The 15,662-nt window shown below is 37.3% G+C and overlaps 1 protein-coding gene across 7 annotated transcripts in view; it reads right to left on the minus strand.

Annotated features, from left to right (window-relative positions):
• SUPT3H (SPT3 homolog, SAGA and STAGA complex component) overlaps positions 1-15,662 on the minus strand; it is a 260,596-nt gene that overhangs the window by 55,814 nt on the left and 189,120 nt on the right. For all 7 annotated transcript variants that reach the window (XM_085576234.1, XM_085576235.1, XM_085576233.1 and 4 more), the window contains one exon: positions 358-433. In XM_085576234.1, the coding sequence (XP_085432360.1) occupies positions 358-433 (76 nt within the window). The remainder of the gene's footprint in view (positions 1-357; positions 434-15,662) is intronic.

Here is a 15,662-nt window from a genome sequence, read left to right on the forward strand (position 1 = left end):
CCTGCAGCCATGAAACTTTTCTAATGTGCCGACTTTAGCACCACCATGACAGACTTTGGGCAAGTGTGGTTTTAATCCATTAACTCCTCACCAGTTCTGTCTTTGCAGTCGTCCTCACCAGCTCAGTATTTGAGCACATAGAAAGCTTGGTAAATATTCAAATAAAATACTCTGCCTGACGGCCTGAAACTGTGCTAAATTAACTGTTCCCAGGAGTTACACAGACAAAGAATTCAAAGTTTTATTACTGCGGATGAAACAAAAGCGCTTTCAAAAAACATGAGGTTCTGGTGTGCTCTCTATTAAATGAAATAATAATCAAACATCTTAATATAGTGCAGCCATTATAATACTTACAAAAACTCAATTGCCGACTTTCACAGAATTCTGCATACTGGACCGAGTCCATGGTTCGTGTTTGTCTTTCTGCTCTCTGACAAAAGAGTAAAAGTACATGATGTACCTTATTCCAACAAGACTGCATTCCACAACAGAAATTAGAGCACCAAAGCACCCTTGCCACAACCTTGAAGCAACCCTCCCAAATTAAACATGCATTGAACAAGTCAAAATGCAGAAATATAAACCACAGATGGCTTATTAGTCTTGTGAGTTAAATTTCCCAGAGGAAAGTGTCAATTCCTGTTTTCAAATCCAGCCTCCACACTACTCACCCAGCCCAGTGGTGAGGGCTGAGAGAAGAGAGGTGCTGAACACTGCTGTCCTGACCAAGATATATGTTTAAACTGAAGCACATGAGTATTCTGACTGTGTGTAAAATGCTCTCCTCAACTGGGGCCAACAAGTTCTCCACTGAGCAGAACTGAACCTGTGCACTTCTAAATTGTGAAATTAATAAATTCCATCACACTGATGTGCCAGACAGAAAGGGGCATTGAAGGGTCCCTTCCCACCCTCAATACCCAGTAATAAATAAATGGCACATGTGCCTGTTTCTTTTTTTTTTTTTTTTTTTTACTATTAATTTACGCTACAATTTTTATACATCTGAACACTTCAGGAAAAGAAAGGAAATTAGATTGAATTAGAGCTTGTGGGAGAAAAAATATCTTCAAATGTTCACTACTGCACTTAAGAATATATTTCACATGGAGTCCAGTGACAATCAAAAGAATGAATCTCAAAAGAGTCAAGTAATGAAACCACAAACACTATGCACACTCCCCCCTCCACATATACAGGATGCTGCAACTGAATCGTGGTTGAAGCAGCACTGAAGTCCATGGTTAGGTCTGAGCAGGTGCTTGAGTTCTGTTTACTTCAACAGAGCAAGGGTGAGTTTCACAAGGTAAAGATCTGGTCTCCACAAGAGATTAAACCCTTCACATATCAGAGGCAGCAAGAGGTGATTAAATTAAAAAGAAGGTTTGTCACTGTCAGAAGCAAACAGCTTAATCCAATCTCTCAACCAAGCAGATTGTTTTAAACAACCAGGAAAGGAATATAAGTGTCTTCCAAATTAATTCATTGAATAAATCATCACGCCTGAACTATCACTACTGACACAAAGTGGTGTCAGGATAGGCTGATGGCACTGAGGCTGTGCTTGTGCAGTGAGCCCCATGAAGCTCAAGAAACCACCCACAAAGAATGAAAAGTACAGGTATGCTCACACCAACGACAAAAAACAAGGGAAAAGCCATACACATAGACATGATTTTTGCTCTGATGCCCTGAAAAATTTTACATCCGTTGAAATCAAAATTGCAGAGTTCTTTAATTTGATTTAATAGAAGACAATAGAGCTATTGATAAGTATGTATATATCTATATATATATGCATGTATATATGTGTGTCCCCATGCTATACAACCTGCATTTGGCTTTATCAGCTATCAAATCAGGGGGGAAAGCAGTTAAATAAAATTAGCACTTCAAATTCACAGTTTCCTCCTCTATTCTATGCCTTTTAGGTCACTCTCCTACAACCATCCAACCCTTCATTTATGAGACTGGCTTCACAGTCAACATGTTCAATTTAGCTGTAAACTAAACCACAGGCTGACCAGGAATACACCTGGATAGTCCTTTCTTTTCATCTCTACCCAGTCAATAATTTCAACTATTATTTGGACCTTTAGTCACTATGGTATAAATTGTTTTACTCAGGCATTTTCTAGTTCTCTTATGTATGGCTCTGACAACCTGACTAGATTTTGAGGAGCTGCCATTTCATATTAGTAAAAATTTTCAGTTAACGCATTCCAACAAGATAAGTCTAAAGTGAGTTTTTATTACTTTAAAAATAATTTTCACAATTCATTATGTAACTTCAACTCATTACAGAACTCTCATTTGCCCCTGAATTAATTCAGCTATACTTTTGAAAACAGAAGGCATCAAAGAGATAATCTAATCTGAATTCCTGCACAGCACAGGACACTTCTCACATAATACATCCTAGAAACAGCAGTCCTATAATTCCTTGTGTAGTTTTATTTTATGCTTTATAAAAGCCTCTAATTTGGGGTTTAATTTTTCACATATTTAAGAGATATCTTCTTCAAATAATTTTAAAAGCTGTGTTTTTTCAATGTGATTTAAATTCTGTAATCCTTTTTTTTTTTCCTGTTGCCACCTACATGTTAAGCCATTGGCTATTACCCTTCACATATAGCCCTCCCAGGGATTTAAAACCCCTTGACACAAAAAGGAAGGCATGGAAAAACAAAATGAAATGACATGGTAATGGGAGGAATTTTTCTTCAAAGTCCTACCTGAGATGATAGAAAAACCCCAACACATCGAAATTTGACAAGGATACTTTAACTTTCAAGGCATCCCATAATGTAATATGGGAACAGCAGAAGCAGATTAATCCCAAAAGCAGTTATATTAAATTAAATGATTCAGCAATGGCTAGTCTCAGCAAACAGACCACAAAGCTCTGAAAAATCACTGTCAAAGACTACAGGTTTCATTGTAAGTATTACGAGTTTCTTTATAAGTGAAAAATCTCAAAGGTTTATTAAAAGAAAGGTGCTGCTGAGGCATTTTTCCAACAGGGACTTAATTTCTCTCTACAAGTTGTATACAGTGGTTTTTTAAACACTGGATTTAATGTTGTTACCATATGCTAAATAAATTCTTTCAATGGATTTCTCTCTGTACAAATATTTTTATTTAGCAAAATTACTTACATCTATGTGAAATAGAATTATTTTCTTCCTTCAATTCTCTCTTTAAAATAAATAATTTTTAAAAGTGGATTCCAGTGTGATGCTCTAAACCGCCACCAAATAAAATTGTGTTTGTCATAAATAACTGGACTTTACTTTTTTTCCTAATTCTTTAACTTTAACCAAAGAACCAAAGAACTTTTAACTTTAACCAAAGAACCCTGACATGATGGCATGGAACCTCACAGTTTGAAGGATAAAGACATTCCTTTAGTCCTCCCAGTTTTAGAATAGTCTATAAATAACCATCAAATGCAGCAGAAATGAACAGATGAGTGGCACAGCTGGGTCATCTTTAAGGAAACGCCAACCCAAAGACAAAATCTTTTTCCTCTTCACTCCTCAAGACCACAAGCAGTATTTTTTTCTCCTATATCATCCCTGCTTCAAAAAATGAAGCAGATACAACAAATGGCAGCAATGACACTGCTCAACTGGTTTATCAAAAGAATTAAAAATAGTTTTTACTCCCTCTCTAGTAGTCCCAGTCACTCTAAGCAGTTAAGAAGCTGAGTTATGTGCTATACAGCAGAGTTAAAATACTTTGCATGCTTTCCTTGGAACATGCTGAAGGATGCAGTAGATAGGACCTGGCACAGTAAATGTCTGCTTAGTCTTCCAAACATGTGGTGCATTATATCTCTCTTTCAGCATAAAGCACTAAAAAAGGAGAGGAAAGAAAAAGGTGAAGAGTTGCACATTGTTACCTACCATCCAGGATGAAAAATAATCTTATTTTTATTCCATTCTGAAGCTTTCACACTTGACATACAAAGCTCTTTGTGTGGTGGGGGAAGAAGGCAGGAGGCCAAACATTAACTTGCTCATGGACTGCTCTGTGTTTGGAGGAATTGTGCCCAGGAGCTGCTAAGCTGGAACATTTGAAAAACGTATGTGGCACGGCTGGACACCCTTGTGCTTGGCAACAGTGCTGGGATAAAGGTGCTGGCTTCCATCCTGTGGAGTGATTCCCTGATTCCCTCTGCTCAAGAACTCTCACTGTGGGCCTGTCACGGTTTCAAAGCTGCCGGGTTGCTATCCCAGGGAAAACCAAAGTTGCCCTGCAAGGGCTCGTATTGCCAGAATAGAATAATAGATAATTTAATTTTGATTTAGACTAGAGAATAACAGGTGTTAATAAAGGTATGCTGTGCCTGACAGCTCTGGGGTGAAAGGACAAAAACTACAGAGTGGTCAAGGCCCGAATTGCTGTAGGACAATGGAGATGCTCCAAGGGCTGGAGCACATTTCCTATGGAGCCAGGCTGGGAGAGCTGGGGTTGTTCAGCCTGGAAAAGAGAGCTCAGAGCCCCCTCCAGTGCCTAAAGGGGCTCCAAGAGAGCTGGAGAGGGACAAGGGATGGGGTCACAGGACAAGGGGGATTGGTTCACACTGACACAGGGATATTGGGAAGGAATTCCTCCCTGTGAGGGTGGCCAGGCCCTGGCACAGGGAGCCCAAAGAAGCTGTGGCTGCCCCATTCCTGGAAGTGCCCAAGACCAGACTGAGCAGCCTGGGAAGAGGTCCCTGGCCATGGCAGGGGGTTGGAATGAGATAATATTTAAGGCCTCTTTCAACCCAAACCATTCTGTGATTCTGTGAAAAATTACCTAGGTTAAAAAAAACCAGCAAAAAACCCAAGAAATAAAGCACAAGGTAGCTGAATATTAAAGAATTTACAAAATATGCTGAAAATACATTTTTAGTCTTCTGAATGTTGACATGATCTGAAGATTATCACTATCTGAAGACTACCCTTACATAAAGGAAAAAACAGTATTTACTGTTCTGAGAATCCCTTGAATTGGTAAGCAACAAAAAAAAAGGGGATGGGGTTAGGAGTAAGCATTTTTGAAGTCTAAGCTTACTCAGAGTTTTATAAAGAAAATAAAAAATGTTATTTGGAGAAAGATAAATAGCTTTTCTAATGTAATACTTAATTTGGTTATAAAGTACCAAATCCAGGGTTTTTTTACCCATCTCTTAGAGAACATACCATACATTCTGTAGCAGACATTAAGGTGAACAAATCTGCATAGCAAACTTAGGGCCTTTGATTGAATAAAGGCTCTGAGTGTTCATGTACTTAGAACAATGCTCCCAATACTAGAAGAAAAGATGAGGTCTTTTTCTGGTAGACCAAGCTGATCTCAATTTTTATGAATTTTCACAGTAAAAATAGTTTTGCTTTTTTCTCCACAGTATTATTAGTATAATTCCCTAAAATAAAAAGAGTTTTAAGACCTTAAAACCTTAAAAATCTCAAATGTTACAGAGATTTTAAGGCTCTACAACTGTAAATGACAAGAAGAAAAGAGTGAACTATTAAATATTAATTGAAATATACTTTAAAATTATAATCTTCATTGTAGAATTTCTGTTCAGAGACAAAAGATGAAATTCACTTGAAGAACTGAAGACCTAATTAGTCATCTAAAGTCCTTTTATTTCAAAAAAGACATTAGACACTTCCAGTGAGTAACTTCATCCTGAACTCAGTGTTTAAAATGTCAAATGGATGACATCTATGAATTTGTCTGAAGTCCATCAGCTGTGGCCATCAGCAGTGGAGCTCGAGGGATGCTGGACTGGGTCTACTCTGCCCAGCTCAGGCATCCTCAGAAAGCCAAATGACTCCTCCTCTGATGAGTGAGGGGTGAGGATCATCAGCACCAACAGGGCAACAACTTCCATTTCAGGGCCAAGCAAGGGCCAAGAGTAAAGAATGACTCAGTAAATTCAGTTTCTGCTCTGATCTCCAAGCAATTCAAGAATAAACAAGGACAGCTTTGTGCCCAGCTGAAAGTTACCTCCATCCCCGGAACTATGAAATAATTAATCCAGCAAAGCATGTGCAGATAAGTAGGGGAAGGGAGCCAGCAGGACTATCTAATATTATATAAAAATTTCAAGGGAATTATGAAGAAAGAAAGAAAATGAAATTGCACAGCCAATAACAAAATGAATGGATTAATTCCCAGCAGTCATGATCTCATTGCTTAAGGAATAAATAGAACTGACCTCCTCATTGGGACTCACAGCCCCTGTAATACTTTGCCCTTGAACATATGCAAAATCTACATACATTGTATTTATTTGAACCAGTTCCATATCATATCCAAATTCCTTGTTTAAATTTATTACTGATAGTATGAAATGTAGGGGAGGAACCTGAAACAAAAAAATTCCATTTCATGGAATACCTTTGATTTCTACAGGAAAATATTTTTTTCTTCTCTAATATGCATCATTATGAATTGTGTAAAACTATGCATTAAATTTATGTCAGTGCTTTCCAAAAAAACATAAAATAATTTTGGATAAACTATGCTACCAAATGAAAAAAGTTATGTGGGATATATTGATATATTAATATATCAAGACTACTGACTTCCCTCACTTTTCTGGTTGAGGACACTGTAGCACTTTCCTGTGGTTTCCATCTGGCGCTACATCAAAAACCTTACATATTATGTTAATATGAGGATACCTTTATATCTTCTGGATAGCATTCCTCTGAAACCTTACCCTGACTCTGTATCCATTCATGAAGGAGGTTCATATAAACAGTTTTAGCACCTCACCAGTAAATCCTGCAGTCACCAAAACAGGGATCACTGCAAGGCGTGGGAGACACAGACAGCAAAGCAGCCTCTTTAGCATCTTGAGCTTTAAATTCTTTCTCTTAGTGGCAGTCAAAATCAGCCATTACATTCTATTTTTTAAATATTTCTTTTAGCTGACAGTTTGGACTTGTGGCCAGAAACTCAAGGAGTGGATTTTGCCCCAAGGCTGTTTATGGGGCAAAATACAGGCACAACACACCTCACACACTTCCTCACCATTCTAGGTGTGGGAGAGAGCTTTGAGATCCAGTCTTGCTCCTACTGATCCAAATGGAATGGCAGGAGGTGAAGGGGGTTGTTTCAGCCCCAAGTTAAGCTGGCAGTCAATCCTAGACATACTCAGTTTAAATGAAACTCAATTCTCAGACATATTCTATCTATTCATCCAGCTACAACATGAATTACTCAATTTAGAGACACAAATTGTTCAGGAACACATTCAGTAAAGTAGGTAAGTTTGGGAACAGCTTGGGACCAGCCCTCTCTCATTCACTGGCTTTAACTGGCAAATGCAAATAAAAGAATAAACCTAATAAAAAATAAAATGCATGCCGAAACTTCCCTGCTAACAGCCCCCATCAACACATGGCTCTAAAAATACTTTTGATAGTTTCACTAATGTTAAATGAGAAATGAAAGGAAGTCTTCAAGAGGATTGTTCTTATACTCTTTAAGTTGAAAAGGACGTGAACCCAAGGTATATACTAGTAAGAAAGATTTGTGATGAAATTCACTGTCCTGTAAATTTAACTCTGTTAATCAGGTCTGTTGACAGTGACTGTGAAATGCCCTCCTGAAATTTCACTTTAAAAAGAGGATCATAGAAGATTAAGGAAAATTTTGACTGGCAGAAAGCAGAGTAAGTTTCAGACCATGTGAAAAATATATATTCTTTTGAATCATCTTATTTTTAATTATTACAATTCTGTCTTTTCCCTTGGTCTTAATAAAACAGTATTGTATTCATTCCCAGTTGAACAGCCAGTTCTCACAGTACTGGCCTTTCTTTTGTCATCCTGCACAAGAGTAATTACTATTCTGTGCAGAAGATTCACAAGCAATATAATGCTACAGACATATCCGTGCAGGTATGGTCTTTCAGTCAGAGAATGACAAACGTTTATAATTAATGGGGCTTTTTTTGAGTTAGGTTGCTTCTTAAATTTTTTTTTTTTAAAAGACTGATTTCCAGAATAATGGCAAAACTTACACACACAAATTAAAAAGACATACATTTTTTGTTGCATTTATAAGTAATTCGGTGTGCAGTACAGTAATCCATTTGTTAAGCCAAGACTGGGTCTTACAACTTAGAGGTGAAGTCCTGATTCTGTAGTGTCCCCTGCAAAGCTTCAATTGATACCAATATCTGTAGGGTGCCACCCAACAAACACCTCCCCTAGTTTAAGGTTGCACCTAGAATATGTGAATAAACAGTTCAACTCAGCCATTTTCCATGACAAGTCCAAATCTATCAACTTTTACGATGAAATCGTGTGTGTTCATGAATGTCTGAAAGGAAAACATAAAAATTAATTAATTAAAATACATGCTAGTAAATACTCGTAGGTGTTCTCTCCTTGGCATATGACTGGAGAATGCAAAATTACTCGGATTTATTTTGTCTGGTAGAGTCTGCTGTAACCAGAGAACAATACAGAGTGGTACTCAAAAATGTATTGCTTCCTTAACACCAGAAACATAGAGACATTTCTCAACTTGTGGTATTTACACCACTGACTCTAATTCTGTGGTTGGGGCTTTAGTCTTTTGGAAAAGCCTTTAATTTGATAATTGCAAGACATGGAACTCCAGATAAAAATCACATCATGAAATTCAGGGAATAAATGAGTCATACACTGAGCTAAAGAGGAAGTGCTTCCCTTAGAAAAACAGTGACCAGGAGGAACTGCCCGAGATACACATCTCCAACAAAAGGTGGATGTGGACTTGCTGGAACAGTTCCAGAGGAGGACATGAAGATGCTCAGAGGGCTGGAGCACCTTTCCCATGGAGCCAGGGTGGGAGAGCTGGGGATGTCCAACCTGAGAAGAGAAGGGAGACCTTAGAGCCCCTTCCAGAGCCTAAAGGGGCTCCAAGAGAGCTGGAGAGGGACCTGGGACAAGGGAGGGAAGGGCAGGACAAGGAGGAATGGCTTCCCACTACTAGAGTTAAGGATTAGATGGGATATCAGGATAGAATTCTTCCCTGTGAGAGTGGTGAGGCACTGGCACAGGCTGTCCAAAGAAGCTGTGGCTGCTCCATCCCTGGAAGTGTCCAAGGCCAGGCTGGATAGGGCTTGGAGAAACTTGGGATAATGTAAAGTGTACCTGTTATGGCAGGGGGTTGGAAATGGAAGATCTTTTTGATTCTGTGATTTCTCAAAACAATTTATAACAGAAAGATGTCTCAGCTCTACTGGCTGAAATCTGGCTGAAATTGTCTGCTCTTTGAGCAGCCTTTTGAAAAGTCCATACTTCCTGACCTTAAAGACAACCAGACTCAAAATTCAGAACTCTTACCTGGGTTCTGCTACTAATTTGACATCCAAGCATGTCTGAGTGCAAATAAAGGCTTAATTAATAATATTTAAGGCTCATTTCAAAGATGACATTTTATTTGCACTGATAATAAAGTAGCACAAAGCTTGTGTGTGGTGATGCCACGATGCACCATAGCTGTATATTCCCAGCTTGCACAGACTATGGAGAAAAAAAACACAATCAAACCTCACAATGTGCCAGGTATGAAGAGTAAGGAAAGGAGACCCAAGGAAAAAAAAAAAACAAACCCAAAAAATGCTGTCTGAAGTGATAGGCTTTGAACAAAAGCATTATGCTCTTTTGCTTTTAATTGGGACTTCCTTCACTGAGAACAGAACTTGGCCTGATGTGAATATTTCTTTTGTCAAAAGTTAATTGAAATATTTTATATTGTTATTTATTTAACTATGCTGAAAATTTTAGGCTGCTGTTCATTATTGTTTCTTAATTTCTTTAAATACAAATTTGTCTTCATAGTAGCCTTGTGAGAATTATCTCCACTATATACATGAGAAATGGAATCATAATAAGATAATTTTCCTAAAGGCAGTTTGTTTAATTGGCAAATGCTTCTTTTTTTCACACTCTTTTCTCTTTCTAATGTTAGAGAGGAAAAAGGAAAACATGAAGATTCTGGGGTTTAACAACATGATTTAACATTTGGAATTAACCTAATTTAAACCATCAGCTAATTTGACTAATTTGGAACAATCTATTTAGTTAGTCTCTTATACCATGCCCATTGATAAATATACCACAAAATTATTAAACGTTTACATAAAACCAAAGAAACATATGCTCTCATTAATTCAAAACAATCCCCACCATCCAAAGGCACTAGAGGAGTTCTTTTATTAAACATCCCCATTCCCTTCTTTGGAAAAAAAACCCAGGAAAAACTTAAAAAAAAAAAAAAAAATTAAATGCATGGAACTTTCACAGCAATACTTAAATAAGTTACATTTTATTTTGCATCAGAAGCAGAACTGAAGCTTTTCAATTAAACTTTACTGATATAAAAGCAGAAAATTCAAGATTTTAATTTATGAACACGGATTTGTTACTTTGGCTAAGATTGGAAAGTCAAACTCACTTACTCGTGAAAAACTACATAAGTGTAGGCTGACATTCTGTAACACAGATAGTAAAGTAGCAAACACAGTTTTTTAATAATGACCTCCCCATGAATTATCTCTTAAACAATCTCACCCATTCCATGGCAAAACAAACCAAGAAGTTGTTTGGGGAGCCTCACTGAGGCATCCCAGATCACCTTTGAGAGAAGAAATGGTTCTGCATATCCTGGTCCTTGCTCTGCCCCCACCAGCACCACTTCCAACTCCAGACCCTTCATGCATTTATAAAAATGAGGTATCATGACAATAGTTTTGATGTGAATTTCTTTTTTTTTAAGTGCTGAGATGAGGGGAAGGAGAGCAAAGAGCATCTACTGTATATGGGTTCATTACCATTAGCTTCACTGATAATTTATCCTGTTTCCTAATGAAAGCAAAAAACCCCCACCATGTCTCTATTAAAAAGCCATCAGATTTGGTATCCTGGTGACACTTTAAAGAGCACATTATGTGGAAAACAAAATAAACATTTACCCTGGCAAATGGAAGTGAATTTGGGTTTTGACATACTTGGCAGGAAGGTAGAATTATATTCATGTCAAGTATGCAGAAAAACTAATATAATATTTAAATATTTGCTTAAGTAATACAGAATTTAAACCAATGTTACATTAGAATTAACATTTTTGTGAAATATTTTAAAGTTTTTTAGTATTGGACATGCCATGAAAATAATACTTTCAGCTGAAATTTCAGCCTTCTGCAGTCTTTGTTACATACTCCCTTCACTTGTAAGGTGGGAAAGAGTCCTCATCTTCCACTGACAAGTTTTTATTTGTATTTCCAAGACAAAGGCAGTTCTTGTGCTGATGGTTTAAACTGATAATGAATATATGCAGCTTTCCAAAGAAACAGCCCTGGAGAATCTGAACCTTACAAATATTGATATAATGAGCTAATGTTAACACCAACTCAGCTAAACCCTACAGCAGACTTCTACTGTTCCACAGACGTGTGTGATTATTTTAAACATCCTTTACTTTGCAACAAGCCTTGATTCAGTGAGGACAGATCTTCATATCCCTCAGAAAGTACTGGATGCCAATGATCTCTGAAACTCTCAACTACACTCCATAACACAGCACTAATTAATAAATAGAGCTGGCTATGGGATGCTAGTTTTAGTTCCAAAAGTAAGGGTTTGCAAGTGCTGTCTAAATATACAACTACTGGACTTTTCTTTTACTAAATCTGAATTCATATTAGCTTGTGCCCATACTCACAAAAATAACTTTTACCAGTGCATCACAACTATAACTAAGAAATGTCAGGTATTTTATAATTCTGATTTATTAAGAATATTCTGATTTACTAAGAGTATTTAAAAATATTTATTTATGATACTACAAATTATTTTATTCCTTTCATTTATTCTACCTATGATTCTGTAAGAAAGAGTTTTGAAAAAGCTTTGCCTAATTTTACCTCTATTGGCAACACATGCATAATTAGAAAATACCTTGAAACATTTTAAAATTGCCATAATATTATAAAATTCAAAGCAAAACCACCGGTCTTCAGTGTAATTGCATACTGTAGAATTACATAAATTTAAATCACTTTAAAACAATTCATTTAAATGAAATCCGATTTGCAAATTTAATTATGAACTATTAAACTGATTGCCGGGATTTTTAGTTTTTCTAAGTCAGCTCAGCCCCTCTAAGCCCCATCATAGGAGAGAAGTCACTGCTTTATTTCTAATCATTAATTAAAAGTGTCATAAAGAGTATTCAGACTGTCAGGGAAAAAAAAGCAAATTTGGGGAATTTTAGTTTTCATCTTCCTAATTTGCAGTGTCTAACACACAATTTTTTTATGCTGTAGTAATAATGGCTCTTGAATAGAATATTTATTCAATCAGTCTCATACAGAAATAATCAGGACACAATTCCCTGCACACATTCTTAAAATTGCTTACAGTGAAAAGAATCCTTTCCAAAGGAGTTAGCACCTTTCATTCAGCATGTAAAATATTTAGTCAATTCCAGAAGGGGAAAAGAGATACCATATAGAAAGAATTCTTCTTTTTTATTTTTTGGTTCTACTTTCATGCCACAGTTTGTTTCTTAAAGATAGAAAGCTTTGAATTCAAGAACTTTGCAAGAGTTCCTCCTGAAAAAAAGCCTCAGCTTTAATTCCTGTTCAAAATCAGCTATATAAATATTAAATATATGCTATAGTTAAAACTGATATTCCTATCGCTGGTCACTGAAAACTTTTTAAATTTAATGTGAAAATGAAAATTATTTAGTTTTTGAAATGTCAAAACCTGTTCACATTTCTAGGGATTTCTCACATCTATTTAGATTTTTCCTGGAGGTTTGGGCTAACTGAAATGGAGGATTAGGGAGTTTTAGGGAGGTGGAGAGGTTCCAATGTGAATCAAAGAGCTATGAAAAAAAAATAAAAATTAAGCAGTAAATAGCCCTACTCAGAGGAATGGAAAAAAATGTTTTCAGTTTAAAATATTACAATTAAAGATTTAACACCATTAGGATGCAATGAACAGTATCTTTAATACCAAGATTCTGAGGCACAGCTTGTAAGGTTGAAGTGTATTTAGAATTAAAGGTGTAGCAACACAAACAGCCACGGTCTGGCATCAATTACTTGACTGTGCTGTTAGAAGTTGCTATAGATTCTCATGCCATCACACATCCTGAGGAAAAATTATTCTTCATTAGTGGTATCTTGAATTTCTCACTGTTTCTGAATTTTTCTGACATTTTTTGAGTCAAATTTAGCATTTCTCAAAGATGCCAACATCTCTGAAGCATTTTTGTCTCTTTTTTAAGAATACAGCTCAAGGTACCAAGGCTGGCAAGGTACACGAGCCATCTCACCAACGCATTCCTCTAAATTCTGGAAGCAGAAAACACATCTCCAGCCTTGAGGTATGTCAAGAGTTAACTCCCCTTTTAAGAAGCGTGTGATTAGAAGCTGGAAATCTGCCTGACTTTAGTACATCTGAGGATGCCATTACAATTTTCAGATATAAAATAATTGGCTGATGATACGAGCTGACAGCTAATACATCTGCAATAAACACAAAAAAAAGTTATTTTGAAGCGGATGTAGGGAACGTGTTCCGTTTCCAGACTGTTTGATATGGTCTGTGTAAGGAGTGAGGACTCAATACCAGATGCTGGATGTTCTACAAGCTTTTCCTGCAGATGTCTGCAGCCTGAGAAAATCAACAGTGCTTTGAATAACACCCCCAGTAAAAGCATCTTCTTGTCAGAGTTGCCTGTATGATATAGGATATGGATCCCACACAAGTGGATGAACTGATTTTAAATAATACCATCTGACAGTGGGAGAAAAAACTCTCAGTAGGTCTGACAAAGTCCTGGAAATAGCTGTTAGCCTTGGGAAATAAAATCCAGCCCCCTGACAGAGACTACCCGTCCTTCTTTTGTTTGATCAAATGGAAACCCAAACTTAATGATTGCTTCCGAAGCGCTGGAGGCGAAGTTTCAACAGCACTTAAACACTGCTACCAAAGAGTCCCTGTCCCTGCCCCTCACATGAGCCACTCAAAAGCAGAGGGTGGAAAATATGTTAAGGAATTATCTGAGAATAAAATACATGTATCAGTGTATTTTGTTTTGTATTACCACTTTGCATTGCTTTCTTGCCACTGCTGTGGTAGAAATGTCTTATAGTACACCCGGAGTGCAGCATACTATAAAGACACCAAAGAGGATTCTGTGTTCTTCCTTATGCCAAAGAAATTCCAAAACCCTGCCACCACCTGCAGAATAAAGTTAAAAGAGCTACCTCTGTACACATAAACCCACACTTTCAACTGTGATCCCCTACTTCACCAAGATCTTACTGAATTCACATGAAATATGATCTAAAATTTCCTCTGTATCCAAAATCAGTAGTTTTGCTAGTGACAATATATTATGGTTTTGTCCTCTGACTAGGTATCCTCAATTTTTACAAAGATGGGAGAGCAGAAAGAAAGAATAGAAAAGACAAAATTTAAAGTTTGAGGGGTTAAAGATCCAAATGGAATTATGCTGCTTTGGATCAAGTGAATAAAATATGGCAGCATATTACCATGCTGTTCTGTAAGAATGTTGTGGGTCCTTTTTCTGGTGGATTGCAAGTGGATGCATCTCCCATTTTGCAACATGCACAGCTTAATCGTATTTAACCACTTCAACAGACATTTAGGAAGCTTAAATCTTGCTGCTCCTAGTTCCTTTGCTGTAGCAGATGTGTGAAGCTCTCCCCAAGTGCAATTTTGCACAGCAGCCAGATCATATTCTTACGGAAGAATACAGCAAGCAACATTATAGATAAAATAAACCACAGCAACCGAGACAAAATGAAAGACAGAAAACTCTGTTCCTTATGTACATAAAACATCTATTCCAGGAAATACCAGCAGCTACAGATTACAGAAAGTGCAGAAGCTGGAAAGTCCAATTATATGCTACCTAGATTTTAAAACAGTTCTTAGAAATCTGAGCTGGTTTGTCATCTATTTGCTTTAAAAAGCTCTTCCAATTCCACTGCACCAGCCATTTTAATATCTGAAATGGGAAACTTCAGTGCAGGATCACAGGATGGTAGAATAATTTAATCCAGAAAAGTTTTGGGACTTCCAGCGATCTCTAGTTTGACTCTGCTCATAAAAGGTCCAATTAGATCACATGGTTCAGCACCTTGACCAGCCAAGTTTGAGGTACCTCCAAAGATGGAGACTTCCTCATGTTCTCTGGCCAACCAGTTCCAATCTTTGATCAGAACTGTTTTTCTCCCATTAGATATCAGTTCAAGTTCTGTCCTTTACCATGCACATTCAAGCAGGGTCTGGCTCCATCTCCTCCTGTCATTGGAAACAGCAATGACATTTCCCTTTTGGGAAACATTAATGAAATTTCCATTTTGCCTCCTCTTTTTCAGGCTGAGAAGCTTTTGCCTCTCAGCCTTTCATCATATATACCCCCTATATTTCTTGGTGACCCTCTGCTTCAGTATTTCAAAGTCCTTCTTGTACTTGGGAGTACAAAACAGGCCACAGATTCCAGATGTGGTCTCACAAGTGCCAGATCATGGGGAATCATTGTTTCCCTTGACCTGCTGGTAACCTCTGCTGACACAGCCCAGCACGTGGCTGCCCCACACGCTGTACCCTTGC

The sequence above is a fragment of the Lonchura striata genome, chromosome 3, assembly GCF_050655825.1.
Source record: "Lonchura striata isolate lonStrDom1 chromosome 3, ASM5065582v1, whole genome shotgun sequence".
In the NCBI taxonomy this organism is placed as follows: Eukaryota; Metazoa; Chordata; class Aves; order Passeriformes; family Estrildidae; genus Lonchura; species Lonchura striata.